At 54.0% G+C, this 25,574-nt stretch overlaps 3 protein-coding genes and 1 non-coding gene across 5 annotated transcripts in view; 2 read left to right on the plus strand and 2 right to left on the minus strand.

Moving 5' to 3' along the window:
* Nucleotides 1-20,933, plus strand: part of MAST1 (microtubule associated serine/threonine kinase 1) — a 29,042-nt gene extending 8,109 nt beyond the window's left edge. Inside the window, exons 8-26 of the mRNA XM_064280768.1 lie at nucleotides 2,715-2,816; nucleotides 2,896-3,028; nucleotides 3,109-3,176; nucleotides 6,273-6,358; nucleotides 6,448-6,656; nucleotides 9,034-9,172; nucleotides 9,277-9,409; nucleotides 9,546-9,711; nucleotides 9,811-9,912; nucleotides 10,085-10,207; nucleotides 10,791-10,900; nucleotides 11,801-11,979; nucleotides 12,055-12,302; nucleotides 13,113-13,316; nucleotides 13,511-13,740; nucleotides 14,224-14,346; nucleotides 14,430-14,566; nucleotides 15,424-15,611; nucleotides 15,701-20,933. Coding sequence (XP_064136838.1) covers nucleotides 2,715-2,816; nucleotides 2,896-3,028; nucleotides 3,109-3,176; nucleotides 6,273-6,358; nucleotides 6,448-6,656; nucleotides 9,034-9,172; nucleotides 9,277-9,409; nucleotides 9,546-9,711; nucleotides 9,811-9,912; nucleotides 10,085-10,207; nucleotides 10,791-10,900; nucleotides 11,801-11,979; nucleotides 12,055-12,302; nucleotides 13,113-13,316; nucleotides 13,511-13,740; nucleotides 14,224-14,346; nucleotides 14,430-14,566; nucleotides 15,424-15,611; nucleotides 15,701-16,959 — 3,939 coding nt within the window. The 3' untranslated portion in view covers nucleotides 16,960-20,933. The remainder of the gene's footprint in view (nucleotides 1-2,714; nucleotides 2,817-2,895; nucleotides 3,029-3,108; nucleotides 3,177-6,272; nucleotides 6,359-6,447; nucleotides 6,657-9,033; nucleotides 9,173-9,276; nucleotides 9,410-9,545; nucleotides 9,712-9,810; nucleotides 9,913-10,084; nucleotides 10,208-10,790; nucleotides 10,901-11,800; nucleotides 11,980-12,054; nucleotides 12,303-13,112; nucleotides 13,317-13,510; nucleotides 13,741-14,223; nucleotides 14,347-14,429; nucleotides 14,567-15,423; nucleotides 15,612-15,700) is intronic.
* Nucleotides 17,406-20,020, minus strand: DNASE2 (deoxyribonuclease 2, lysosomal). Of its 2 annotated transcripts, XM_010593284.3 has the most exons (6): nucleotides 19,912-20,020; nucleotides 19,593-19,773; nucleotides 19,421-19,499; nucleotides 18,955-19,119; nucleotides 18,664-18,861; nucleotides 17,406-18,028 (listed from the first exon to the last, which is right to left on the minus strand). In XM_010593284.3, the coding sequence occupies exons 1-6, from the start codon at nucleotides 20,004-20,006 to the stop codon at nucleotides 17,670-17,672; spliced, it is 1,077 nt and encodes a 358-aa protein (XP_010591586.1). In that variant the 5' UTR covers nucleotides 20,007-20,020; the 3' UTR covers nucleotides 17,406-17,669. The 2 variants fall into 2 exon arrangements, with proteins under 2 accessions (XP_010591586.1, XP_064136836.1); XM_064280766.1 differs by lacking the exon at nucleotides 18,955-19,119.
* On the minus strand, nucleotides 20,361-25,302 carry KLF1 (KLF transcription factor 1). The gene is made up of 3 exons (XM_064280769.1): nucleotides 24,731-25,302; nucleotides 23,047-23,872; nucleotides 20,361-21,757 (listed from the first exon to the last, which is right to left on the minus strand). The coding sequence occupies exons 1-3, from the start codon at nucleotides 24,815-24,817 to the stop codon at nucleotides 21,582-21,584; spliced, it is 1,089 nt and encodes a 362-aa protein (XP_064136839.1). The 5' UTR covers nucleotides 24,818-25,302; the 3' UTR covers nucleotides 20,361-21,581.
* TRNAK-UUU (transfer RNA lysine (anticodon UUU)) lies at nucleotides 20,775-20,848 on the plus strand. Its single transcript has one exon. It is a non-coding gene; the product is annotated as a tRNA-Lys (tRNA).
* Nucleotides 25,303-25,574: the final 272 nt, after the last annotated feature.

The raw sequence follows: 25,574 nt of genomic DNA on the forward strand, positions 1-25,574 counted from the left end.
TACTTAGTGCCGGGCACTATGCAGAATATGTGGCAGTGAACAAAACAGTTAAAAATGGTTGCACTGATGGGGCTGACATGTGAATGACGGACAGACAAGAAACATGGAAACAAACAAATCAAGGCATTGGGTGATTTCAGCTGAGGCTAAGGGCTTTGAAGCAGATAGAACAGGGTAATGACAGAGTGTTGGGAACTCCCTTGTGAAGTCCAGGAGGCCTCCCTGGAAGAGGTGACATTGAAATTGGGACAAGAATAATGAGGAAGTGGTAGCTATGAGAAGAGCTGAGAGAAGTGTGCAATGTACCAAGCAGAAAGAACAACTGGTGCAAAGGTCCTGAGATGGGAAGGCAGTCTAGAAAATTCCAGGAACAGAGAAGCCATGTGGCTGGATCTTTGTGAGGGGATTGTGTTGGAGAAGGCTGCAGGAACCAGAATACTGGGTTCCAGGCCCTCAGCCCAGACTCACAGGGCAGCACATTGGTGTCAGTCCTGGATTTGGGATCTGTAGAAGTTGAGAGGCACAGACTTCAGCCAACCCAGGTTTGCATCCTTACTCATCATTCACTTGCTGTGTAGCCTTTGCCAAGTCGCTTAACCTCTCTGTGACTTAGTCCTTCTGCTGTCAAAAAAGGATTCACTCATTCATGCATTCCACATATATTTATTAAGCACCTACTGTGGACCCAGAACTGACCTAGAAAATGAGGAATCAGATGAAAATAGAATAAATAAAAATCCCTGCCCTTGGGGAGTAGGAAGAGATAGAAGATAAGCAATAGGTATCGGGGTTGAGGCTAGGATGAGGCAAGTGTTTAATTTTTTTTTCCCAGAACATTCAAGTAGTTAAAAATATACTGAAAAATTGAAAAGTAGGTGTAATCAAACCATATTATTTTAAGCTTATTAAAAAAGACAGAATTTGTTATCTTTTTTACTTCCTTGGCTTTAATGGAAACAAACTCATCAATAATGTTTTATTAAAATCATTAGCTAAACTTTCCGGAATAAACTGAATGCTTTGAAGTTCAGCTTAGCAGGGGCAGGGGTTTGGGGACCATGGTTTCAGGGGACATCTAACTCAATTGGCATAATAAAATCTATTAAGAAAACATTCTGCATCCCACCTTGGAGAGAGGCATCTGGGGTCTTAAACGCTAGCAAGCAGCCACCTAAGATGCATCAATTGGTCTCAACCCACCTGGATCAAAGGAGAATGAAGAACACCAAGATCACAAGGTAATTATGAGCCCAAGAGACAGAAAGGGCCACATAAACCAGAGACTACATCAGCTTGAGACCAGAAGAACTAGATGGTGCCCGGCTACAACCGATGACTGCCCTGACAGGGAACACAATTGAGAGCCCCTGAGGAGGCAGGATAGCAGTGGGATGCAGACCCCAAATTCTCACAAAAAGACCAGACTTAATGGTCTGACTGAGACTAGAAGGACCCCAGTGGTCATGGCCCCCAGACCCTCTGTTGCCCCAGGACAGGAACCATTCCCAAAGCCAACTCTTCAGACAGGGATTGGACTGGACAATGGGTTGGAGAGGGATGTTGGTGAGGAGCGAGCTTCTTGGATCAGGTGGATACTTGAGACTATGTTGGCATCTCCTGCCTGGAGGGGAGATGAGAGGGTGGAGGGGGTTAGAAGCTGGCGAAATGGACACGAAAAGAGAGAGTGGAGGGAGAGAGCGGGCTGTCTCATTAGGGGGAGGGTAACTGGGAGTATGTAAAAATTGGGAGTGTGTAGCAAGGTGTATATAAGTTTTTGTGCCAGAGACTGACTTGATTTGTAAACTTCCACTTGAAGCACAATAAAATTTTTTAAAAAAACAAACCACTAAAACACATAGACTGGTGCACAGTTTTCCTTCTGCTTCAAGCTCCAAAATGCCTCAGCATGGCCCTGTTGAACCCTGTCTGTACTTAAAATTTAGATGTTTTGTTTATGATGAATTTTTTGCATTAATTATGATTTTTTAAAAGTATCGCATTACGATATTAGTTGTCTTGATGACCACATTTTTTGACACACTCACTCACCTCACACTGTCCCAGCCTTGACAGACATGATAACCCAAACCCAAACCAAACTCAGTGCCCTTGAGTTGATTCCGACTCATAGTGACCCTATAGGACAGAGTAGAACTGCCCCATAAGGTTTCCAGGGAACGCCTAGTGGATTCAAACTGCTGACCTTTTGGTTAGCAGCCAAGCTCTTAACCACTGTACTACCAGGTCTCCAATAGACATGATAGGTAAGTTAATATATAGCATGTTAGAAGGAGTGTTGTGTGATAGAAAAAGAAAAAGTACAGAAGGGAATCAGTGATTGTGGGTGCCACCAGGAGGTGGGGTGCAATTTTAGGTTGGCATAGGGGAGCCATAGCAGACCTCCCTGAGGAAGGGACACCTGAGCAGAAACCTGAAGGAGGTGATGAAGGGAGCCATGTGGGGATCTGGGAGCAGAACATGCCAGGCAGAGCGATCATAGGACTGTTTGGAAGGTGGATTGAATGAGTTGACACAGGAAGAGTTTAGGCCAATGTTTGCTGTAATAATAATTATTTTTACTTTATGGCCTGGACCTCGCTTTTTCTTACCTGTAAAATGGGACAACAGCAGCTGTGTGCACGCTGTGGGGTTGGAAGGGGGGCTTGACTGAGTCAGGGCGCCTGTGAATCCTCCTCTTGTGCCCCTTGCCCCAGGCCTATGAGCGCTCTGAGAGCTTGGAGGTGGCTTTCGTCACTCAGCTGGTGAAGAAGTTACTTATTATCATCTCGCGCCCTGCGAGGCTGCTGGAGTGCCTGGTGAGGAGGCTGGGCATGGGCGGGGGGCTGGTGGGAGCCCCTCAGAGCCTACCGCAAGCCCACCCCTGCCCTGCCTCAGGAATTCAATCCCGAGGAGTTTTACCACCTGCTGGAGGCAGCCGAGGGCCACGCCAAGGAGGGCCACCTTGTCAAGACGGACATCCCCCGCTACATCATCCGCCAGCTTGGCCTCACCCGTGACCCCTTCCCAGGTGCTGGCTGGCGGGCGCAGGGGGACTGTGGGTAAGTAGGCTCAACCCCAGCCTCTAACTCACTGTCACCCCCTTTCTAGACGTAGTTCACCTGGAGGAACAGGACAGTGGAGGCTCCAACACGCCTGAGCAGGACGACCTCTCCGAGGTAAGGCCAAGAGGACCTTAACGCTCTGGTTCATGGGCAGGCAGGCCTGGGCTCACCTGCTGGCTCTGCTCCTCAGGCTGTGTAGCCTTTAGCTTTTGGTCCTCCACCTTGAGCCTCAGTTTTCCCATCTGTAAAATGGGGTTAATAATAATTTGTGTGTATGTGTGGTAAAATACACATAAAATAAAATTTTTACCATTTTAAAGTGTATGATTCAAGAGTGTTTAGTATATTCATAATAACGTGCAACCATCACCACTAAGTTCCAGAACTTTTCATCACCCCAAAAGGAAACCCCATACCTATTAAGTAGTCACTTTCCATTCCTCCCTTTCCCCAGTTCCTGGCAACTACAAATATATTTGTGTCTCTATGAATTTGCCTATTCTGGACATTTCATATAAATAGAACCATACAATACTATTCTGGACATTTCATATAAATAGAATCATACAATACATGTGACCTTTTATATCTGGCTTCTTTCACTTAGCATAATGTTTTTGCAGTTCAGCCACATTATAACATGTATGAGACCGTCATTCCTTTTATGACTGGATAATGTTCTATTATATGAATATACCACATTGTGCGTATCCATCCATCCGTTGATGGACATTTGGGTTGTTTTCACTTTTTGACTATTGTAAATAGTGCTACTGTGGACATTTAGGAAATCCTGGTGGTGTAGTGATTAAGAGCACAAGGTCAGCAGTTTGAATCCACCAGGAGCTCCTTGGAAACTCTATGGGGCAGCTCTACTCTGTCCGAGAGTTGTTATAAGTCAGAGTCGACTCAACAGTAATTTTTTTTTTAAATGAACATTTATGTACAAGTATTTGTCTGAATACTTGTTTTCAATTCTTTGGGGCATATACTTAGGGGTAGAATTACTGAGTCATACGGTAATTGTAGGGGAAACCCTGGTGGCGTAGTAGTTAAGTGCTACGGCTGCTAACCAAAGGGTGGGCAGTTCGAATCCACCAGGCGCTCCTTTGAAACTCTATGGGGCAGTTCTCCTCTGTCCTATAGGGTCGCTATGAGTCGGAATCGACTCGACGGCACTGGGTTTGGTTTGGTTTTTTGGTTTATGGTAATTGTATGTTTAACTTATTGAGGAACCCTGCATGGGGCTTTTGAGCGGATTGACTGTGGTCATGTGTGTTAACAATTCAGTGTGGTCAGAAGAACCGTAATTCCACCCCCCGGCCCACAACACTCTGCTGAGTATTCAGGATGTCTAGAGGAGACTGCATGCAATAATGGGCACATGTGTGCTTTTTCTGGACTTCTAGTGTTTTTCAAAAATTTGAGGCAAAATATAAAAATCAGAAGATTTTGTCTTAAAATCTAGGTTTAGACCTTCGATTCAGATCAGAAGGGCTGACAACACTGTGGTAGAACCGGCTGGCATTGAGTGGGGCTGTCCTGTGATATCGGGTACCTGATCCTCAGTCCCCCATGACCCCCACCTAGCCTCCCTGGCCTCTGAAGGCACTTGGGTTTATGACTCTTGTTTCATTGTGTCTATGCATTCACATTCTTTATGCATATATTTAAAAGAATCTCACTCTACTTGCCGTTTATTTAATTTTTTGAGTAGGTAATGGAATGACATGACTCAAAAGTCTAAAACTCTAAAAAGGTATTTATCTCGAATTGTTGTTTGCAGGATTCTATGTAATTCCATTCAATCAAACTTGTTAATTGAGTGATTCAAATTTTCCATATCCTTGTTCAGTTTTTTCCCCCAATTGATCTAATAGTTACTGAGAAATATGTGTTAAGTCCTTGTTTCAAGCAATTTCTCCTTGTAATTCTGTTGATTTTTTTGTGTCAGATCTTTTTAAGCTACATTCTTAGGCACATACAAGTTCGATATTTTGTATCTCATAGATAGATGTTGTGTGCGTGTGTAATCTTTATGTTGTTGTCTCTGAGTGGTACAAATGGCTAAGTGCTCGACTACTAGTCGAAAGGCTGGCAGTTCGAACCCATCCAGGGGCGCCTTGGAAGATAGGCCAATCTGCTTCCGAAAGGTCACAGCCTTTAAAACCCTATGGAGCAGTTCTACTCTGCACAAGTGGCCTCATCATGAGTTGGAATCGACTCAACTATAACTGACAACAATGTTTATATAATAAATCTCTTTGCCTGTAATAAAATTTGCAAAAAAGAGATACAGTGAAAATCTTACTCCAGCTTTGTCCACCACTGCCCTGTAGCCCCCAAATATGATTAGACATTTCTATTTTTGCCACTTGTTTTACACAAAGGGTAGATACTGTAATACTGTCCCTTACATTTTTTCTACTTAATAAAATACTTTGGAAATCTTTCTGAATTGGTGTGCAGAGAGATTACTCGCTCTGTTTAATAGTGGCACAGTATTCCTTTATACAGATGCCCCACCATGTATTTGTTTAACTTGCTTCCTATAGACAGGCACGTGAATTGTTTCCAGTTTTGCAGTGAGCAAGATTGTACATATCTCATTTTTCACATGTGCAAGCGTATCTGTATCATGAATTCAAAGGTAAAATGGCTGAATCAAATAATACATATATATTCTGATATATATATATTCCCAAAGTGCCTTCCATAGGGGTTATACCAATTTACACACCCAACAGCAAAGTATAAAAGTGCTTGTTTTCCCAAACCTTTGTCCACAGAGTATGTCAACCTTTTGGATTTTGATGCCAAACTGTAGGTGAAAAATGGTGTTTTGGGGTGGTTTTAAATTGCCTTTCTGTTATATGTGAGATCAAGCATCTTTTCCTCTGTTTAAGAGCCTTATGAATTATAGTTCACATCTTTTCCCATTTTTTTTTCTTTTCAGCTGTTATTGATTTCTGAGAGTTCTTTATATATTAGGGATGTTTTCCATTTTGTGGGCTTCCTGCCATCTTTCCTAATAGAAAGAAGCTAGGAATATGGCTTCAGAGCCAGACAGTCTTGATCTTGAGCTCCTTCGCTGTGGCACTTGGAAGAAGGGCACATCCTTTCTGCACCTCAGTTTCCCCATGTGTAAAATGGAATAATGAGAGTCCCAGTCTTATGATGATGATGCTGGTCTCCATCTTTCTCCTTCAGGGTCGTAGCGCCACCACCAAGGCCAAGAAACCTCCTGGGGAGAATGACTTTGAGACCATCAAACTCATAAGCAATGGTGCCTACGGGTGAGCCACCCGGGGCTCTGGCGGGGGGCGGGTGGCGGAGGCCGGGTGTCTTGGAGGTGACGGCCGGTCCCTGCTCTCTCCCCCTGCAGTGCCGTCTACCTGGTGCGGCACCGTGACACACGTCAGCGCTTTGCTATGAAGAAGATCAACAAGCAGAACCTGATCCTGCGCAACCAGATCCAGCAGGCCTTTGTTGAGCGTGATATCCTCACCTTTGCCGAGAACCCCTTTGTGGTTGGCATGTTCTGCTCCTTTGAGACCCGGCGCCACCTCTGCATGGTCATGGAATATGTGGAAGGTGTGGCTGCCCCCAAGGCTACAGGGTAGAAGGGGAGTGTACACGGGCCAGGGCTATTGAGTGGCCTCCCTGAGGCCTAGTTACCACCCATCTAGCCATATTTACTATCCGCCCATATGTTTATCCACCTATTCATCCATCTAGTCTTTGATCTGTCCCTCAATTCCCTCTGTTTATTTACCCAGCCATCTATTTATCTGTTTTCCTTTTATCCAAGGATAAATACACTCATCCAAAGATCCATCCTTCCATCCATTCATTTGCTTATCCATCTCCTTATCCATCCATACATCTATTCATCTATTTGATTCATCCATCACCTTATCCATCCATCTATTTTTTATCCATCCATCCATCTGTTCATCCATCTTTTTATATATTTACCCATTCATTCCTCCATTTGTTCACCCACTCATTTGCCATCTATCAGTCTATCCAATATCTATTTATTAATCCATCATCCTTCCATCCATATTTTTACCTATTCATCCATTCCACATCTATCTTACCCACGTATGTATTTATCTATTCATCTATAATTTATCCATCAGTTTACTTATCCATCTACTTATCCATCCACTCATCAATCTATATCTTTTTCACCTAATTATCCATCCACCCCTCCGTCCATCCATCCATGCATGTATTCATCCAAATGTTAACCTACCCATCACCCAGACACACATGTATTGTGGTAATTAGGGCATACACATAATTTCAGGGTGCTACAGCTATGCCACCCCCAGCCTTAGTCAACCATCACTCAACAAATATCTCCCATTCATCTCCGTCATGCCACATGCTGTGCCAAGTGTTGGTGACACAGTGGGGTCCCAGACATACATACCTCTCCCTCACGGAGGTTACATCCTGCTCTGTGTAGGCAGACAATAAACAAGCCAAGGGAACAAGTTCATTTCATGTAGTGAGTGACAGCGAAGACCATAAGGTTCAAGAAGAAATGGTGATGCAGTAGACAGAGGGCTTCCCCAAGCCTGGACTATATTAGGAAGGGGGAACCCCATCTCTTGGGTGTCTAGATTTGGAGGAGCATTGAGGAAGCCGATGGAGCTGGGGCCAAATGAGCAAGGGGGCGGTGGGGGGAGATGAGAATACAGAGATGAAGGACTGAGCGTGCATGTCCTGGCAGGGCCCAGATGGCATTGGGATTTCATTTGGAGTACAGCATGAAGCCACTGGGAGATTTTAAGCAGAATTGACATGTCTGATTTATGTTTTTAGAATATCCATTTGGCTGCTGTAGGGAGAACAAAAGCAGGGAGACCAGGGCAGGGATGACTGCATGAGTCAAGACCAGTGATGATAGGTTAATGGCAAAGGAGGTGGAGAGAAGTGGGCAGAATCAGGATCTCTTTGGTGGGTTGAGCACACAGTTGGTGATTAATCAGTGCCTACTAAGCAGGGCCCATCCCTAGTGTATCATCTGGATTACAACCCAGCTAGATTCTCCACATAAGTGTGTGTCAGAATAACCTGGGGTCGTGGCCAAATACAGATTCCTGGACCCTACTCTCAGAGAGTCTGAAACCCAGCTAAATCTGGATCAAGCAGAAGGAAAGGGAGAAAGGAAGGAATTTGCACACATGATTAAAAAATTACCTTCAGGAATGGCTGTATCTAGGTATCCAAAGCATGTCATCAGGAATCTGTCTCTATCTCTTGACTCTGCTCTCCCATGTGTAGATGTCCCTCTAGATAGGCCGCTATGTAAAAGGTTGCCACCACCAGCTTCCATCTTACATGTTACCAGTTTAGTGATCCTTGCGGAAAAAGAACTTTTGTGGCCCAAAAGTCCGAGGGCTGACTCACTGGATCAGCTTGGGTTACATGCTGATCCAGCTGCTTTATGTGGAAGGAAAACCTGACCCTTTTTAAGAAAAAAGGAGGAATGGATGTTGGAGAGACAGAAATACAAATGTCCATTAGAGTAACTCTGGCAGAAGCCAGGAATCTGCATTTTAAGACTTTTCAACCCTCAAGGTTCAGATGCCAGGAGGATGAGAGCTGCACTCCCAGATGCAGTCAATAAGCAGGCAGGCTTTTGTCCTGACCAGTCTAGTGTTCAAGTCCCACCTCCACCATCACTTCCTGTGCAACCCAACCACTTTTGGAGCCTCAGTCCCCATCGGTGTAAAATGGGCTGCTCACACTGACTTTGGAAGATGGATAAGAAGGCAAGAGTAGCCTGGTAGATGACAACTGCCTGTGTAACCCAGGAAGAGGGAGGCTCCTCTCTGACCCTCAGTTTGCTCTATCTGTAAAATGAGGGCAGACTTGGTGTTACGTGTGTGTCGAGCGCTTGGCTCTGGGCCTGGGGTACCTTCTTCTTCACAAGGGCCTGCTCCTTCATCTGCAGGTGGGGACTGTGCCACCTTGCTGAAGAACATCGGGGCGCTGCCCGTGGAGATGGCTCGTATGTACTTTGCGGAGACGGTGCTGGCACTAGAGTACCTGCACAACTATGGCATCGTGCACCGTGACCTCAAGCCTGACAAGTGAGCCTTGACCATCACTCTGTGCCCTTGGGAAGCCCCTAATGGGGAAGGCCAGGGGTAATGTGGATGGGAGTTGCCTTTGAGACCCCCACCTATGCCTGCAGCCTCCTCATTACCTCCATGGGTCACATAAAGCTGACGGATTTCGGCCTTTCCAAGATGGGGCTCATGAGCCTCACTACCAACCTGTATGAAGGCCATATCGAGAAGGACGCCCGGGAGTTCCTGGACAAACAGGTGTGTGTGCGGGCATGGGGATCACTGTAGGTGAAGTGACTCGGCAGGACTGTGGGGCCAAGGGTCTGGTGGGGGGCACAGCACCTCCTCGAGGCCCCTCCTACGGCCAGGGCGCAGGCTGACCGCCTGCCCCCAGGTGTGCGGGACCCCAGAGTACATCGCCCCCGAGGTCATCCTGCGCCAGGGTTACGGCAAGCCAGTGGACTGGTGGGCCATGGGTATCATCCTCTACGAATTCCTGGTGGGCTGTGTGCCCTTCTTTGGAGACACGCCCGAAGAGCTCTTTGGACAGGTCATCAGCGGTGCGTATCTCTGTGGTGGGTGGGCAGGGGGCATGGGATGGGCCTGCCTAGGGCCTGTGGACTTCAAAAATGACTCCCAGCCCCATCCTTGCCCTGCAGATGACATTCTATGGCCCGAGGGGGATGAGGCCCTACCCACAGATGCCCAGCTCCTGATATCCAGCCTTCTGCAGACCAACCCCCTGGTCCGACTTGGGGCAGGTAAGGGGTCTGCTGTGCAGAGGGGCTGAGGGCTGAAGGCCGGGGGCCTTTGGTGGGGGCTCCATAACCCCAGGCCCAGCCTGGGCTCCAAGTGCTGTAGCCTGCTGCAAAGACAGGAGGGGAAGGCTGAGCCCTGGCTGGAATTCACTCCCCTTCTCCACCTCCTGCCCAGGTGGAGCCTTTGAGGTAAAGCAGCACAGTTTCTTCCGAGACCTGGACTGGACAGGGCTGCTGAGGCAGAAAGCTGAGTTCATCCCCCACCTGGAGTCCGAGGATGACACCAGCTACTTTGACAGTGAGCAGGGCCTGGATGCAGGGTGGGATCCAGGGAGAGGTGGCCTGAGGTAAGGCCTGGGTTAGATATGAGACCAGACTCTTAGATGAGGGGGGGAAGGGGTGCTGAGTTTGCTGCGGGGGCGTAGCTTGTTTCTGGGGTCGGGCAAGATGGGCGGGTTCTGGTGTAGGGGTGGGACTCACTGAGAGATCTACCTAAAAAATGAGGCTGGGGTACGGTTGGGCCTAGACAGGGGTGAGTTCTCAGTTTGGGCCTGGCCTAGGGGCGGAGCTAGGACCTAGCACTTGGCAGAGACATGAGCTGGCCTGAGGTGGCAAGGTGAAGAGTGCCTGAGGCAGGGTCTGGGGTGTAGCCTGTTTGGAGGCAGGGCTAGAACTTCGAGAGGGTTTCCGCCCCCCCACCGCCCACCCCGTCAGGTTGGGGTGGGAACCCAGCTGAGGGCACTGCCTGGATCAGCTCCAAGAATGAGGCCGAGGTGTGGCCTGACTTGCTGGCCGGGCTTGAACCTTGAAAGGGCTCTGATGGGGACGTGATCTGAGGACTGGTCCCGAGCCCCAGCTCACGGCCCACATACCCTCCCCAGCCCGCTCGGACAGGTATCACCACGTGAACTCCTATGATGAGGATGACACTACAGAGGAGGAGCCCGTGGAGATCCGCCAGTTCTCTTCCTGCTCCCCGCGCTTCAGCAAGGTGGGCCCAGGTGGGGCTTGGGGCGGCCTGGGCGGGGCCAGGGCTTTGCAGGCAGGACCCGGACTGAGGAACCACTGGCAGAGAAGGCAGGCCTGGAGTGGGGCAGGGCCAAGGAGGCTCCCAGGAGCAGGGTTCCAGGCACGCGAAGTCTTAGACTGGAGAAGCTCCCGAAGTGGCGAGGGTCCGGGATTGATGAGGTCTGGGGGAAACAGGGAAACCCTGGTGGCTTAGGGGTTAAGTGCTACAGCTGCTAACCAAGAGGTCGTCAGTTCACATCCGCCAGGCACTCCTTGGAAACTCTGTGGGGCAGTTCTACTTTGCCCTATAGGGTTGCTATGAGTCGGAATCGACTCGACGGCAGTGGGTTTGATTTTTTTTGGTTTGGGGAAGCAGGGTGGGGATCTATGGGACCGGCCTTTGGCGCTGAATGGGATCTAAAGGGAACCTGAACAGTCGTGGACATGAAGCCCACAGGGGGGCGGAGCTAGGTCTGGGCGGGGCGTGGGCAGGTACTGGAGCTCCAGAGGAGGAGCCGCGGAGGCGGGCTTCAAGCTGGGTGTGGCCTGGGCGAGGGCATGGAAAGGCCGGCCAAGGTCTTGCGCTGAGAGCTGCTTGTGGGGGCGGGGCCTAGCCTGGGCGAGGGTAGATATAATTGGGTGGGGTTTGGAAGGGGGTGGGGCCCGGTGGAGACTAGATTGGTCCCGGCACGCGCAAGGTAGGGCCCAAAATAGTGCAGGGCCTAACGTTGCAACTGAGCTGACGTGCGAGTAAGGGAGGTAGCCCAGAATTGGGCGGGGCCAGCCTTGGGAGGGCGGATGGTGGTTTGGGCGAGCCCGGGAGTGGGAAGGAGTGAAGACAGGACCTGGGGGCTATTCTTGTCCTCCCCCACTCACTTTACAGGTGTACAGCAGTATGGAGCAGCTGTCGCAGCATGAGCCCAAGACCCCAGTAACGGCAGCGGGGGTCAGCAAGCGGGAGCCGAGCGCCAAGGGTCCAGAGGAGAAGGTGGCCGGCAAGCGGGAAGGGCCGGGCGGCCTGACCCTGCGTGAGAAGCCCTGGAGAGGGGGCTCCCCGGAGATGTGAGCGGGGAGGGGGGTGGTCTGGGGGATGGGCCCGAAGGGGCGACCTCTTCTAAACACAACCCCGTTGTGCAGCAAGCGCTTCTCAGCTTCCGAGGCCAGCTTCCTGGAGGGAGAGGCCAGCCCCCCGCTTGGCGCGCGCCGCCGCTTCTCAGCCTTGCTAGAACCCAGCCGCTTCAGCTCCCCTCAGGAGGATGAGGATGAGGTCCGACTGCGCAGGCCTCCCCGGCCCAGCTCTGACCCCCCAGGCTCACTGGATGCTCGCGCCCCCAAGGAGGTGGCTCCAGGGGACTACCACCTCAGCTCCGGGGACCCTGACGCCAGTGAGTGCCCCCTTGTGCTGCCTTCCTCGATTGTTCAAACCCATTGCCATCGAGTGGATTCTGACCCATAGCAACCCTAGAGGACAGAGTAGAATTGCTAGAGTTTCCAAGGAGCCACTGGTGGATTTGAACTGCTGACCTTTTTGGTTAGCAGTTGTAGCTCGCCATAACTCTTAACCACCGTGCCAACCAACCAAACAAACCTATTACCTTTTGGTTAGCAACCATAGCTCTAACCCACTATGCCACCAGGGTTTCCTAAATGATCATAGTAGCACTATTTACAATAGCCAAAAAGTGAAAACAACCCAAATGTCCACCACTCTGTCCATTCCATTCCAACTCATAACAACCCCATAGGGCTTCCAAGGCTATAAATCTCTACAGAAGCAGACTGTCACATCTTTCTCCAGTGGAGCCACTGGTGGTTTCGAACCACTGACCTTTCAGTTAAGAGTCAATGGCTTTGATCACAGCACTACTAGGGCTCTCCCAATTCTCCGGCGCCCATATATTCAGCATTTCATGAGCCTGGTACTGTATATGCAAAATCTCATTTAATGTTCACACTCCAACCTGGAACTCTCAACAACATAAGGAAAACCCCGTATGCCGGGTCGGACAGTCAAAACATGTTTTTGAGACCTTCTCTGTATCAGGAGCTGTGCTGAATGTGTATGTTACCTGCGTTCATGGAACTCACAGTGCAGTAGTGGAGAGAAGTGGGGAAAGCATTCCAAGCAGAGAGAGCAGCATGTGAGAAGTCCTTGGCCTTGGCCTGGCAACTGACTCACATGCTTTCTGTTGTAGCTGATCGCCCACGCCCAGGAGACCTCTGCCCACCCCTGAAGGATGGAGACCCATCAGCCCCTAGGGCTACCAATGACCTGGTTCTGCGCAGGGCAAGGCACCAACTGACAGGCGATCCTGTGGTAGAGAAGCGGCCGTCTCGAACCGGGGGAAAAGTCATCAAGTCAGCCTCTGCCACTGCTTTGTCTGTCATGATTCCTGCAGGTGATGCAGGGCCCCACCTGGCAGGGGAGGGGATGCTCCTGTTTGAGCCAGGACTGGCCAATAAAAACACTGTATGCCCCCCCCAAAGTGATTGGTTCAGGGGTGGACCAATGAGAGTCTGCCCTGGACGTTGTCTGACTTGGGAGGTCTTTATCTTGTTGGCCCTGACCCCTGACCATAGTTTGTGTCTGCAGTGGACCCGCATGGCAGCTCACCCCTGGCCAGCCCCATGTCCCCACGATCTCTCTCCTCCAACCCGTCCTCGCGGGACTCCTCGCCCAGCCGGGACTACTCACCGGCTGTCAGTGGGCTCCGCTCCCCCATCACCATTCAACGCTCAGGAAAGAAATATGGCTTCACACTGCGTGCCATCCGCGTCTACATGGGTGACTCAGATGTCTACAGTGTCCATCACATCGTCTGGGTGAGCACTCATGGATGGGGGTGTGTCCTGGGGTGTGCGGGGCAGGGGAAGAAAAGGAGCCCCCCTGGAATGAAGGACAACTCCCACGTTAGAGCCAGGTAGCCTGAGTGAGAATCCTGTGTGACCCCTTGTCACTTCCCTGAACCTCCACTTCTTCATCTGTGGAATGGGGGTAATAATTACTACATATAGTGTTGTGAGGTTTGAACCTACCAGCCACACCTCAGGAGAAAGATGTGGTAGTATGCTTCTACGAAAATTAAAAAAAAAAAAAATTTACAGCTTTGCAAACCCTATGGGGCAGCTCTACTTTGTTCTATAGGGTCACTATGAATCGGAATAGACTCCAGAGGAGTGGGTTTGGTTTTGGGTTTTTTGAGGTTTACATTGCATGTGGACGTAGGTGTTTGGCACATAATCTTTTTAAGTTTTCTTTGTTACCAATCATATTAAACCTGCCCCTGTGTGGTGCCCCATCTCCAGCATGTGGAAGAGGGAGGCCCAGCCCAGGAAGCAGGGCTCTGTGCCGGGGACCTCATCACCCATGTGAATGGAGAGTCTGTTCATGGCATGGTGCATCCGGAGGTCGTGGAGCTGATCCTTAAGGTGAGTGCAGGGGAGAAGGGTGGGGAGAGCCTGGGGACCTGGAGCTGCCTGAGCAGCCTAAGCATTCCCCCTGCTGGCCCTAGAGCGGCAACAAGGTGGCGGTGACCACAACGCCCTTCGAGAACACCTCCATCCGCATTGGCCCTGCGAGGCGCACCAGCTACAAGGCCAAGATGGCTCGTAGGAACAAGCGGCCTTCCACCAAAGAGGGGCAGGAGAGGTAGGCGGTGACTAGTGCAGTAGGCGGGGCTATCAACAGTATACCGGGATCTTGGAGCAGTAGGCTCGCTAAGGCGGGAAGTGCCCAGGTGAACCGGAGAAGTGCGCAGGAAATGTGGCCAGGGCCACTGACTGAAAAGCAAAGACCGGAAGACAGGAAAGTGGGAGGAGCCAGGAAAGGAAGCTGCACCTGGATCCTAGGTTGGGAGAAAAGGATTGTGGGCGTATATTGGGCAGGTGGGCCGACCCAGCAGTTGATGGGTGAGCCCACATTGGGAGGGAGGGGTCATGCCAGATTGGTGGGGCCAGGAGATGGTCCTGCCCTGTCAGATGTGTTTAGACTGGACTGGAAGCGTAGGAGAAAGAATTTCTATTTGGAATGAGTGAGCCAGGTAGGACTGGGCCAACTAAAATAGTTTCTTCCCTTATAGGAGGAGCTAGGAGAGGTGGGTGGCTCCAACAGAGCGTTCAGTTTTGATAAGTGTGTTTGGCCTGGGAAATGAGTAGGTGGGGATTCGAGTGGGAGGAACCAGACAGAACTGAACCAGGTGAATTTCTTCCTATCCTGAGAGGTGAATTGTAGCTGCCGAAGGAGGGGTTAGAAGAAGTTGGTTCTGTTTTGATGTGTGTTTCTAGTCTGGACTGGGAGTGGCTAGAAGGGGATGGGTGGGGCTCAGGTGGGAGGAGCCAAGATGGGCTGAGCTAAGGGAAGTTCCTCCTGTCGGGATAGGTGTATTTTAGCTGGGGGGCGGGACTAAGGGGAGTGGGCGGTTCCAAGATCTGTTGGGCGACTCTGAAGTGGGAGGAGCTGGGAGTTGGGGAGTCGGGTCAAGAGTAGGCCCTCTCCTTCTTCCCCAGCAAGAAGCGTAGCTCCCTATTCCGGAAGATCACGAAGCAGTCGAACCTACTGCACACTAGCCGCTCGCTGTCGTCTCTGAACCGCTCGCTGTCGTCCAGCGACAGCCTCCCGGGCTCACCCACGCACGGTCTGCCCGCGCGTTCACCCACTCACAGCTACCGCTCCACGCCGGACTCCGCCTACCTAGGTAGGCTCTGTGCCTGCGCCGGGGTACCACTGTCGGGGCTGGCGGGCGACACCCTCTCTCGCTTTTGCGACATCCTCTCTCGCCCGCAGGTGCCTCGTCACAGAGCAGTTCGCCGGCCTCAAGCACGCCCAACTCGCCGGCATCGTCGGCGTCGCACCACATCCGGCCCAGCACGCTGCACGGCCTCTCGCCGAAGCTGCACCGCCAGTACCGTTCCGCGCGCTGCAAGTCGGCCGGCAACATCCCGTTGTCGCCACTGGCACACACGCCGTCCCCAACGCAGGCATCGCCGCCTCCACTGCCGGGCCACACGGTAGGCAGCTCCCACACGACGCAGAGCTTCCCGGCCAAGCTGCACTCGTCGCCGCCGGTCGTGCGCCCGCGCCCCAAGAGCGCAGAGCCCCCGCGCTCGCCCCTGCTCAAACGCGTGCAGTCGGCAGAGAAGCTGGGAGCTTCGCTGGGCGCTGACAAGAAGGGTGCGCTGCGCAAACACAGCCTCGAGGTGGGCCACCCGGATTTCCGCAAGGACTTCCATGGCGAGCTGGCGCTGCATAGCCTCGCTGAATCCGATGGCGAGACGCCCCCAGTTGAGGGGCCTGGCGCGCCCCGGCAGGTTGCGGTCCGCCGGCTGGGTCGCCAGGAGTCGCCCTTGAGCCTGGGCGCAGACCCGCTGCTGCCCGAGGGTGCCCCCAGGCCTCCGGCGTCGAGCAAGGAGAAGGAGTCCCCAGGTGGCCTTGAGGCCTGTACCCCGCCCCGTGCGACGATTCCGGGGGGTCGGACCCTGGAGCGGGATGGTGGCAGCACTCGGCATCAGAGCGTGCAGACTGAGGACGGCACGGGAGGGGCCGCTAGGGCTGTGGCCAAGGCGGCACTAAGCCCGGTGCAGGAACATGAGACTGGCCGACGCAGCAGCTCAGGCGAGCCGGGCACGCCCCTGGTGCCCATAGTTGTGGAACCCGCCCGGCTGGGGACCAAAGTTGATCCTCCCCAGCCTCTAGGCACGGACTCCAAGGGGCTGCAGCAGCCCGTGCCCCTGGTGCCTCCAGTGCCCGAGGCCCCCCGAGGCCGGGAGTGCTGGGTGCTGGAGGTGGTGGAGGAGCGGACCACGCTGAGTACACCTCGCTCCAAGCCCACCTCCCCCAAGCTTTCCCCAGATCCCCAGGCCCCTATCCTAGCCCCATCAAAGAGTCTGCCCAGCAGCGCAGGCCCTCCAGCCCCACCTGCTTCAGTCCTGGTCCCGGGGACTAAGCCCGAGGTGGGGTTGTCCTCCCGATGCCCTGTTGAAGCTGTGCCGCCTCTAGGCCTGACCAAAAAAGGGGCGCCCTACCCTGCACCCCCAGGCCCATAGTGCAGGGGGCCCCGGCCTAGTGCTGTACAGCTACCTGTATACATATGTACACATATAAATAAAGTCAGTGCTGTGTGAACTTTCTGGGGCTCACCCATCCCTCCCTCACCTGACAGGGCAGGATCCCACGGTGTCTCATCCCCTGGTGCTGCTGTGCTTGGTGAGGATGGAACACCAGTCCTGGATGGAGGCCTGGACCCTTCCTATGGCTCCACTTCCAGCCTCGCCTACACAACAGCTGGTTTGCAATGCTGTTGAGTCCCACTGCCTGTCTGAAGAAAAGGCTAACAGCTCCACCCACCAATTTGCTTTTACTCCTCAACAATCCTGAGTGGGAGGTGTTATGATTCCCATTTCACAAACAAGAAGATTGAGTCACAAAGAGGTTAAGGCACACAGTTAAATTCACACGATTAGGATTATGGGATTCAAACTGAAGTCCAAACTGGTTCTTGAACCTAATCTCTTATATGCTCTGCTGGGTTTCCTGGTGAGACAACTCAGTTCTATTCCCTACAGGGTTCCCAAAAACCAAAGCCCATTGTCGTTATCAAGTCAAGTCCAACTCACAGCAACCCTATAGGACAGAGTAGAACTGCCCCATACAGTTTCCAAGGCTGTAATCTTTATGGAAGCAGACTGCCACATCTTTTTCCTATAGAGTGGCTGATAGGTTCAAACTGCCGACTTTTCAGTTTACAGTCAAGCACTTAACCCCTGTGCCACCAGGGCTCCTTACAGCGTTCCCAGTCCTTTACCAATGGCTGGAAGGCCTTCCAGAGAGCAGGCAGCTGGGCACACAGTGTGCCCCCACCCCGATGTTCCTCTCTCTGGTTCCGGTTCATGTCACTCACACAGGTCCAGGGTCCTTTTGGGGCCACACACCACTTGGAATGGTCTTCTGTGGCACTGAAAGTTGGCCCCCCTGGCCCAGGGAAGGCTATCTCGGTTATGTCCAATACGTGCTGAGCACCTGAGCAGTTAGAGGGCAGAATGCCAGCAGAATTTTGCCAAAACTGGACCTGCAGGTTGCTGCCAAGGGCTCCTGCCAACCAGCCAGAGTACAGGTCTGCAAAGGATGGAGAGAGAGCATTGGCAGGGTCAGGGCCACTGCTAGAGACTGAGGCCAGCCACTTCCCCTTTCTGAGCTCAGTTTCCTCAGTTGTCAATTCTTGGGAGCCCAGAAAATGACAGCATTAATATTAGTACAAAAATGAAACAAAACAAAAACCAAACCCGTTGCCGTCAAGTTGATTTTGACTCATAGCAACCCTGTAGGACACAGTAGAACTGCCCCATGGTGTCTCCAAGGAGCGGCGGATGGATTTGAACTGCCAACTTTTTGGTTAGCAGTTGTAGCTCTTAACCACTGTGCCACCAGGGTCACTCTTAACCAATAAAAAAAAAACTATAGCCCTTCCTAAATGCTTTATATGCATCATTTAATTGAAGCATCACAAAATCCTTTGAGGCAAGTATCAGCAACCCCATTTTTTAGATGAATAAACTGAGAGTCAGTTTAAATCACACATCACACAGCCAGAAACCAAGATTTGAACACGGGTCTGTCAGTTCTTTACCTCTCATGTGATTATGGCTCCCAAAGAGAGCCAGTCTCTATTCTTGGTCTGCCCTCAGTCACACACACGCCAGACACATCCTTTGCAGACAAAGAATTCCCCAACCCCCAGCCTCAGGACTCACCATCTCCAAAGTTTCCAAACTTGGCAAAGCTCTGGAAGGTGGCCCCTGCCTGTGATGTGAGTGTTACACTGCTGTTCCAGGGCCCTTGGCGAATGTGGTGGCCCTTGACCACTTCCTCCAGGTTAGGGAATTTCTGGGCAAAGGCCCCTTCCAGCTTGTGGTCATACACCAGGGGATAGGTGTAGGTCAGCTGTCTCCCTGGAGGTGGGATAAGGGAGGAGGAAGTGTGGGGGCAGCTCAGCATCTGACCTGGGCATCAGGGGCTTGCCCTGCCTCCCTGTCCCTGCTCACCAATTGTCAGGAACTGGGTGAGGGAAAAAGACACACAGAGTAGGGTCTGGCCATAATTTCGAGCACTATCGGGCCAGCTATATGCAGCAGAAGAGGCAGGCGGAGGGAAGCGCGGAACGCTGTGGACCAACCAGAAGCCCCCTTCTCGGTCCAGGAGCAGCACCCCTGTACCAGAAGAGCGGGATCAGTGGGGCTGCTCAAGGCACCCCAGTAAGCACATCCGTGACTCAGAATGCCCTCAGTTTACGGGGGCCTGGAATGGGTGTAGGCAGTGTCAGGACCACTGCTTAACTCAATTTCCCCAGCCATCAATTCTTATAGTCCTGCGGAATGACAACGTTAACAGAAGGTGAAAAAACAGACCTCCAACGCCTGAAAGAGTAGGCTCCCAGGCCGGTCAGGGGTCAGCTGGGACAAATTCATGGGGAAACCATGAGCTCCTCCCCAATCCCAACCCAGGCCTCACCCTTTGTGTGTCCACGGCTGGAAGAGTCCTGAACCCCGCTGGACTCAGGCGGCTGGTCATTGTAGAGCAGGAAGGCGAGCTGCGGGGTGGTGAACGGGGGCAACGTGAAGGTTCCCCCAAGGCGGGGCCTACCGTGGAGTCCCACCCTGGATTCGTCCCCCTGCCCCTTCACCTGGCTGGCGTTGCTCTGATACAGCGGCAGCAGGCTGCGGCCCACTGCCCCTGCCGAGCTGCTGATGAACACCGCACCGTCGCGCCAGCCTCCCGAGGTAGCATCCAGGTACTTGTACCTCAGCCCGCTCCCGGCCGCGTCCCCAGGCCCGCTTTTGGCCGGCAGCTTGTAGACGGCGAACCTGGAGGTTGGGAAGCGGGTAGAAGTGGGGTAAGGGGAAAAGAGGGAACCCTAGAAACTCACCCTGGAGCGCAGGAATCCTGGAAGTCTCCTGGCTCCGCGCAGGTGTGGGGGAGGCGGTCGGTGCCCGAGCCCTCACCAGTCCACTGGCTGCCCAGAGTCCCCGTAGCAGGTCAGGGCCCCGGCAGGTACCCCGAGCAGCACCGCCAGGAGCACTGGGCGCAGCGCGTCCATGGGACAAAACCTGCCTCGTGACCGCAGGGTGCCAGGTCACGAGCTCCGCCAGACTCCGGCGGGTATGGCTCTCACTTCTCCAAATTCGCCTAGAACCCCCGCCCAAGTTTCCAGAGGATAGAGACTCCGCCCCGGAGACCAGACTGACTGCCCCGGTTCCCCAGGGGAGGGGCCCCTCAGGCCCCGCCCCCGCCCGGGCCCTCCCGGGGCCGCCTCTGGGTCCCGGCCGACTCAGTCCTTGATCGCTTCACTCCTCAGACCACTCCCGCTTCTAGCCAGGCCGTCGGTGTACAGCCTTCTGCTGCTCTCCCAGCCAGTCACAGCCCACGCTCCTCCCCTCAGTCCCGCTTCCCATTCGAACCTCCCGCAGCTCCTCCTTCTTCTCTCCACCCCGCCTCTAGGCTCCCAGGCACGAGTTTGGAATGTTTCCTTTCAAGCCTTTACAGCGGGGACCCAACCCTGTGTGACCTTTGCTTTCTTAAGAGGAGTTTGCTTTCCTTATTCTTCCCCTTTTCATTCTGATTTTTTTTCCTGTATTCTTCAGACCTAGCCCAAGGGTCACTTTGAATTACAGCCGGGTGAAAGTTACTGGGGTTTTGAAGCCCAGGCCGAGGCGCTCTTAAAAGGAGGGAGACCATCCCTGTGCACGTGTAAGGCAGCGGACAATAACACGTAGTCTGATGGTGGTGGCGGGGAGGAGCGGGTGAGGGGCGTCGCTGGGGCTTAGGAGCTGAGAGCGTACCTGGGTCCCAATATCATCTCCAGGGCCCCTGGCTAGCTCAGTCGTAGAGCATGAGACTTTTAATCTCAGGGTCGTGGGTTCGAGCCCCACATTGGGTGGAAGTTTTGGAAACCCTGGTGGTGCGGTGGTTAAGTGCTACGACTCCTAACCTAAAGGTTGGCAGTTCAAATCCGCCAGGCTCTCCTTGGAAACTCTATGGGGCAGTTCTACTCTGTCCTATAGGGTCGCTATGAGTCTGTTTGGTTATTTTTTTGGTATCATCTCCAGGGATACAGCCTCCTCCCATCTTCCAGTCCTCAAAACCCACAAAGTCAGGCCAACACTGAAGCTTTATGGGGGGACGGGCATTTTTACAGAACCCATAACCATTCACAGCTGATGCCAGGCCGTGGTGGAGGGCTATGGCCAGAGGGCACTGCCACCGTGCAGAGCTTCGGGAAGGGTCTTGATGTGAAGCCCATTTCTAGACACAGGGTCTCTGGGAAGCCCCCCAAGGTGCCCCCCCCCCACTGTCCAGGGCCGCCTGTGAGCTGATCTGAGGGTCCAGCTGTCTGAGCGTCCATCTGGATCAGTGAATCTGGAGGTCTGTCTCCCTGGGTCTGTGTGACTCTTGGACGTCTCTGTGTCGCTCCATGTGACTGAGAACATGTGGAAAGCTTCCTCTGAGGCTCCCTCAAGTCTATATATGTATGAGTCGATTCTAGATCTTTTGGTGGGTCTCTGAGTTCGCGAGTCCAGGAGCGGGTCCGTCCGTAGGAAAACCACCCCGCGTGGATCCACTAGCTCTTGTTCCAGCCCCATTCTCCAGGAGGGTTCAGGTGTCAGGATGGGGCTTAAAGGTGGCGCTTCATGTGCAGGGCGAGGTGATCAGAGCGCGAAAATGCTCGGGGACAGAGCTGGCAGCGGAAAGGGCGCTGTCCCGTGTGCTTCCGGTAGTGACGGGTCAGCTCGTCGGAGCGCGCAAACCTCCAGCCGCAGCCGTCCCAGGTGCAGGCGTATGGCTTCTCTCCTGGGGGCGAAGGAGCCGTGAGCACCACTGTTCTGTCCCCACCTCCCCGCCCCTGCACCTAGTGCACCCCTTTGCTATGCTCAAGCTGGAGCCAGGGTGAGTGAGGAGCCTAGAGAGCAAAATGTAAGGAGGCTCTCGCTCTCAGGTTCTGGCCCTGCATCTGCACCCAGGCTCACTCCTCTGTGACCCCGGACCTTTTTCCTCTGTATCTGCACCTGGCCGCACAGCCGTCCACATTTCCTGTGCTCTGGTACACTGTTCCTGCGTCCTAACACCATCCCATCTCCGTGCTTTGGCCCTGTTTCCTGTGTTCCAACCTCTCCCTTGCGCCAGGGGCACCCCCAGCTGCTGCCCAACCCTGTCCCTGGCCTTGGCCCCTGAGCCCAGAAATCCACTCTGTTGTTCTAGGCCCTGTCTCGGGTGATCTACAGTCTGATCCTGCTAAGCCTGGCCATTCCCTTGAGCCCTTGGACTGGTCAGTACATCCGGCCCCACCCTCTGTCCAGAGCCCTGAGCATAGGCCCCGCCCCCTCCTTGCTTCTATTCCGTGGCCCCACCCCTCTTCCTCTCGCTGGGACCTGGCTTCTCTTTCTACGCCCTGCCCTCCTCTCTGTTTCCCAGCTTTTCCCCCTGCCCTCCTAGCCTGCCTCTGCATCTGGGCCCCCTCCTCTGTGACCCTCCCCTGCACCCTGAAACCTGCACCTGACCTGCCCCATTGTCTGTCTTCCTGAGTCTCAGCCACACCCAGTACACGGCTGGCTCCGTCTCCCCGGCAAACAACCCTCGCTTTATACACCTTACCAAAGCCCCCGAGCCCCTAATTCTGCTCTACCCTTGCCCAAACTTTAAACCCTGTGTCTTTGGCCTAGCCTGGCATTCCAGGGTTGTCCCCTCCGAGCGGTCCCTACTCTAGCCCCACGCCCTACGCCACTTGCCCAGCTTTCTGCTCCTGGGCCCACCCCTCGTGGCTGAGGGCTTACTCCTCAGTTCCTAGCTCTGAAACATTTCCCAAGTTTTCCAGGCCCTCTGTGTGCCCCCAAGCCCCTCCCGCACCACTGTCCTGCCCTCTGCCCTCTGCCCCTGCCCCTGCCCCTGAGGTTCCAGGCCTGCTCTCTGCTCTCTTTGCCCTGTCCGTTGCTCCAGGATTCCGCCTCTAGCTCCGCCTCCTGCGTTGCAGGCCAGTCCCCTTCGCCAGGGCTTGGCCTCGAGCTGGTGCCCTGGGTCCTTTTTGCCGCTCCCCTGCCCCAGCCTCTAGCTCCGCCCACTGCGCAAGGGCTCCGTCCCCTCACCCGTGTGCGTGCGCAGATGAGCCTTCAGGTGTGAGCTCTTGGTGTAGCTCTTGCCGCAGCCTGGGTGCGCGCACGTGTGCGCCGCCTGTCTCTTGCGCGCCCACGAGCGCCGGCTGCGCTTGCATGGCACAGCCTCCCCGATCCCTTCTGGGTCAGCTACGGTGCCCCCTATCCCCGCGCCCGCAGTCCCAGTTCCCAGACAACTCAGGAAGTGGGGGGGCGCGGAGGGGCCGGGCGCGGACGCCGGGAGACCGCGGTAGAGCTGGAAATGCCCTTGATACTGCGGCACCGGGTACAGCGCGGGGTACCCGGACAGCAGGCCGTAGGGGGGGCCTGGCGCCGTGGGCACTGAAAACCCTGTCCGCGGGAAGTAGCTGCCCGAGGAGCCTGCGCCCGGCCCAGGGTATACTGGCTGCAGCGGCAGCGCCTTGGGTTCAGGGGTCGGGGCCAGGGTTGGGCCCAAGAAGGCGTCGGGGGCCGGGGTTCGGTGGGCCGGGCGCGCCCAGCCCGGGTGCTCCTCTGGACCCAAGAGCCCAGTCACGAGCCCCGGGCTGCTCGCGTACGCGCCCATAGTCTCAGGCGGCGGCGAGTATTGCCCCCCCGGGCCATCGCTGGGAGCCAGAGCGGTGGTCCTGGCCTGGCCGCTTGGCTCCGGGCCCGGGAAGTTGGTGAGGAGGAGATCCAGGTCCCAGGCGACGGTCTCGTCCCTCTCTTCGTCCTCATCCTCCTCGGGCACATCTTCTGATTCCGGCTTTACGTGAAGGGGCAGCCCTGTGGGGCCAGGGGGCCCTGGACCCAGGTCCTGCTGCTCATCGGAGCGCCACCACTGTGGAAGGGAGCCATCAATATGAGGTTTCCGCAGACACCCGGGTACCCTGCCCCATGACGGCTCGGCAAGATGCCCTGGTGGGGGCAGGCTGGTTGAAGACTCTGGAAAGGGGTCTGTTCGCCTGTCAGTCTGTCGCACTGCCCACATAACTACCCCCCCCACCCCCAGCTCCAGGGACAGGGGTTGCTTTGGTCTGGCTGGAGACAGTAGATAAGACCTCTGTTATCTAGAGCCTGAGAGGCACACTAGGGCATGGGGGAAGGGATGACGGCCAGAGATGGAAGGCTGGGGCCCAGCCTTGCCTCAGTTTCCCCCCAGAACCTCCCCCTCCTCCCCCATCCTCCAACAAAGTTAATTCCCAAACCCTGGCCATTCCCTGGGAGCACTGGTGGTGCAGGGATTAAAGCATTCTGCTGCTAGCTGAAAGGTCAGCAGTTCAAGCCCACCAGTGGTGCTCTGCAGGAGAAAGATGTGGTGGTCTGCTTCTGCAAAGATTTCAGCCTTGGAAACCCTATGGGACATTTCTACTCTACCCTGTAGGATCACTATAAGTTGGAATCGAGTTGACAGCAATGGGGTTTTGGGCCATTCCCTAGAAATTTTGCATTTCCCTCTGCTATCTGGGGTTGTCTCTATGAGCCTCAGACCCACATAGTGTTTAGCTCAGAGTCTCAGTTTCCCATTACAGAAATGGGTCCCAGAACCTCTGACCACCCACCCCCCCAGACCGAGTCCCCCACTCCCCAGTCCTGCACAGGTCTCCTGAGTCCAGGCGAAGACTCAGACTCCAACCCTTATGCTCTGTGGCCATGCTCTGGAGCCCAGCCAGCCCACCTAGGCCTTGTCTAGCCCCACCTTGAGGAATTCCTCCTGTGTGTCCGGGAAGGGGCCCAGGGTGGTCAGCGTGTTGATGGAGGGCAAGGCCATCTCGGCTGCAGCCATGGTGGCTCCAAGGTCTGAGCGCCCACCTCAGGCCCTTAGGCTTCCTCTCCCTCAGCTGCCTTGTGGGCTCTGAGGCTCTGGTGGCCCCTCAGAGAGCTCCTCTCAGCACTCAGCTGATTGGCTGCGGCCCCTGATAAGGGCAGGCAAGTCAAAGTGGGGGGGGGTTACCATTCCTGGGGAACAGACCTCACCTCAGCCTGTTTGAGGCTGGGTCTTAAAGACTGCCCCTGCAGCCAAAGTCGGGTCAGATGTCAGGGGCTAGGGGTTCAGCGGTTGGGGGTTTAGAGGTTGGGTGTTCAGCTACTGAGTAAAGTGAGGCACTGGGTCCCCAAAGAAGGACAGACTTAGGGACCTGCTCTCAGTTTACCTTTCTGGAAAGGGGGGTGACAGGTGGAATGGGTATGCCGGGAAGGGGCTACAGGACCCCCTCTCCCCCAAGCAGGGCCCTGAAGCCCTCTCCCTTCCCAATAAATAGCAGCAACCGTGCTGGTGGCGGGATTTGGCACAAACTCCCTGCAAGCATTATCAGGCACCCCAGATGTCACAGGCTGCTATCAGGTGGGGGCCCAGAACAGCCAAAGCTCTGTCCCCGGTGAGTGGGAGGGCTGGGGGTTGGGACTTCATATTAGCTTGGCTTTAAAATGTCTGGGCTTTGAGCTCCCAGGGTCTGACCCTGTGGCAGCAGGGGGTCCCTGCCAATCAGCCCCCCATTATCTACCATAGTCTCTCATTCAGTGCTGCTGCAGGGAACTCAGTT

Source organism: Loxodonta africana, chromosome 3 (assembly GCF_030014295.1).
Source record: "Loxodonta africana isolate mLoxAfr1 chromosome 3, mLoxAfr1.hap2, whole genome shotgun sequence".
Taxonomy (NCBI): Eukaryota; Metazoa; Chordata; class Mammalia; order Proboscidea; family Elephantidae; genus Loxodonta; species Loxodonta africana.

Bases quoted from the DNA above. Each gene is read 5' to 3' on its own strand.
- DNASE2 (XM_010593284.3), bottom strand. From the start codon at position 20,006: ATGGACGCGCTGCGCCCAGTGCTCCTGGCGGTGCTGCTCGGGGTACCT. The intron at 19,120-19,420 runs GTGAGGCCTGGG...CTTCTGGTACAG, and splicing joins CAGCCGTGGACACACAAAGG to GGGTGCTGCTCCTGGACCGA. The intron at 18,862-18,954 runs GTGAGCAGGGAC...TCCCACCTCCAG, and splicing joins CACCCAGTTCCTGACAATTG to GGAGACAGCTGACCTACACC.
- KLF1 (XM_064280769.1), bottom strand. From the start codon at position 24,817: ATGGCTGCAGCCGAGATGGCCTTGCCCTCCATCAACACGCTGACCACC. The intron at 23,873-24,730 runs GTGGGGCTAGAC...TCCCTTCCACAG, and splicing joins CACAGGAGGAATTCCTCAAG to TGGTGGCGCTCCGATGAGCA. The intron at 21,758-23,046 runs GTGAGGGGACGG...CTTCGCCCCCAG, and splicing joins TCATCTGCGCACGCACACGG to GAGAGAAGCCATACGCCTGC.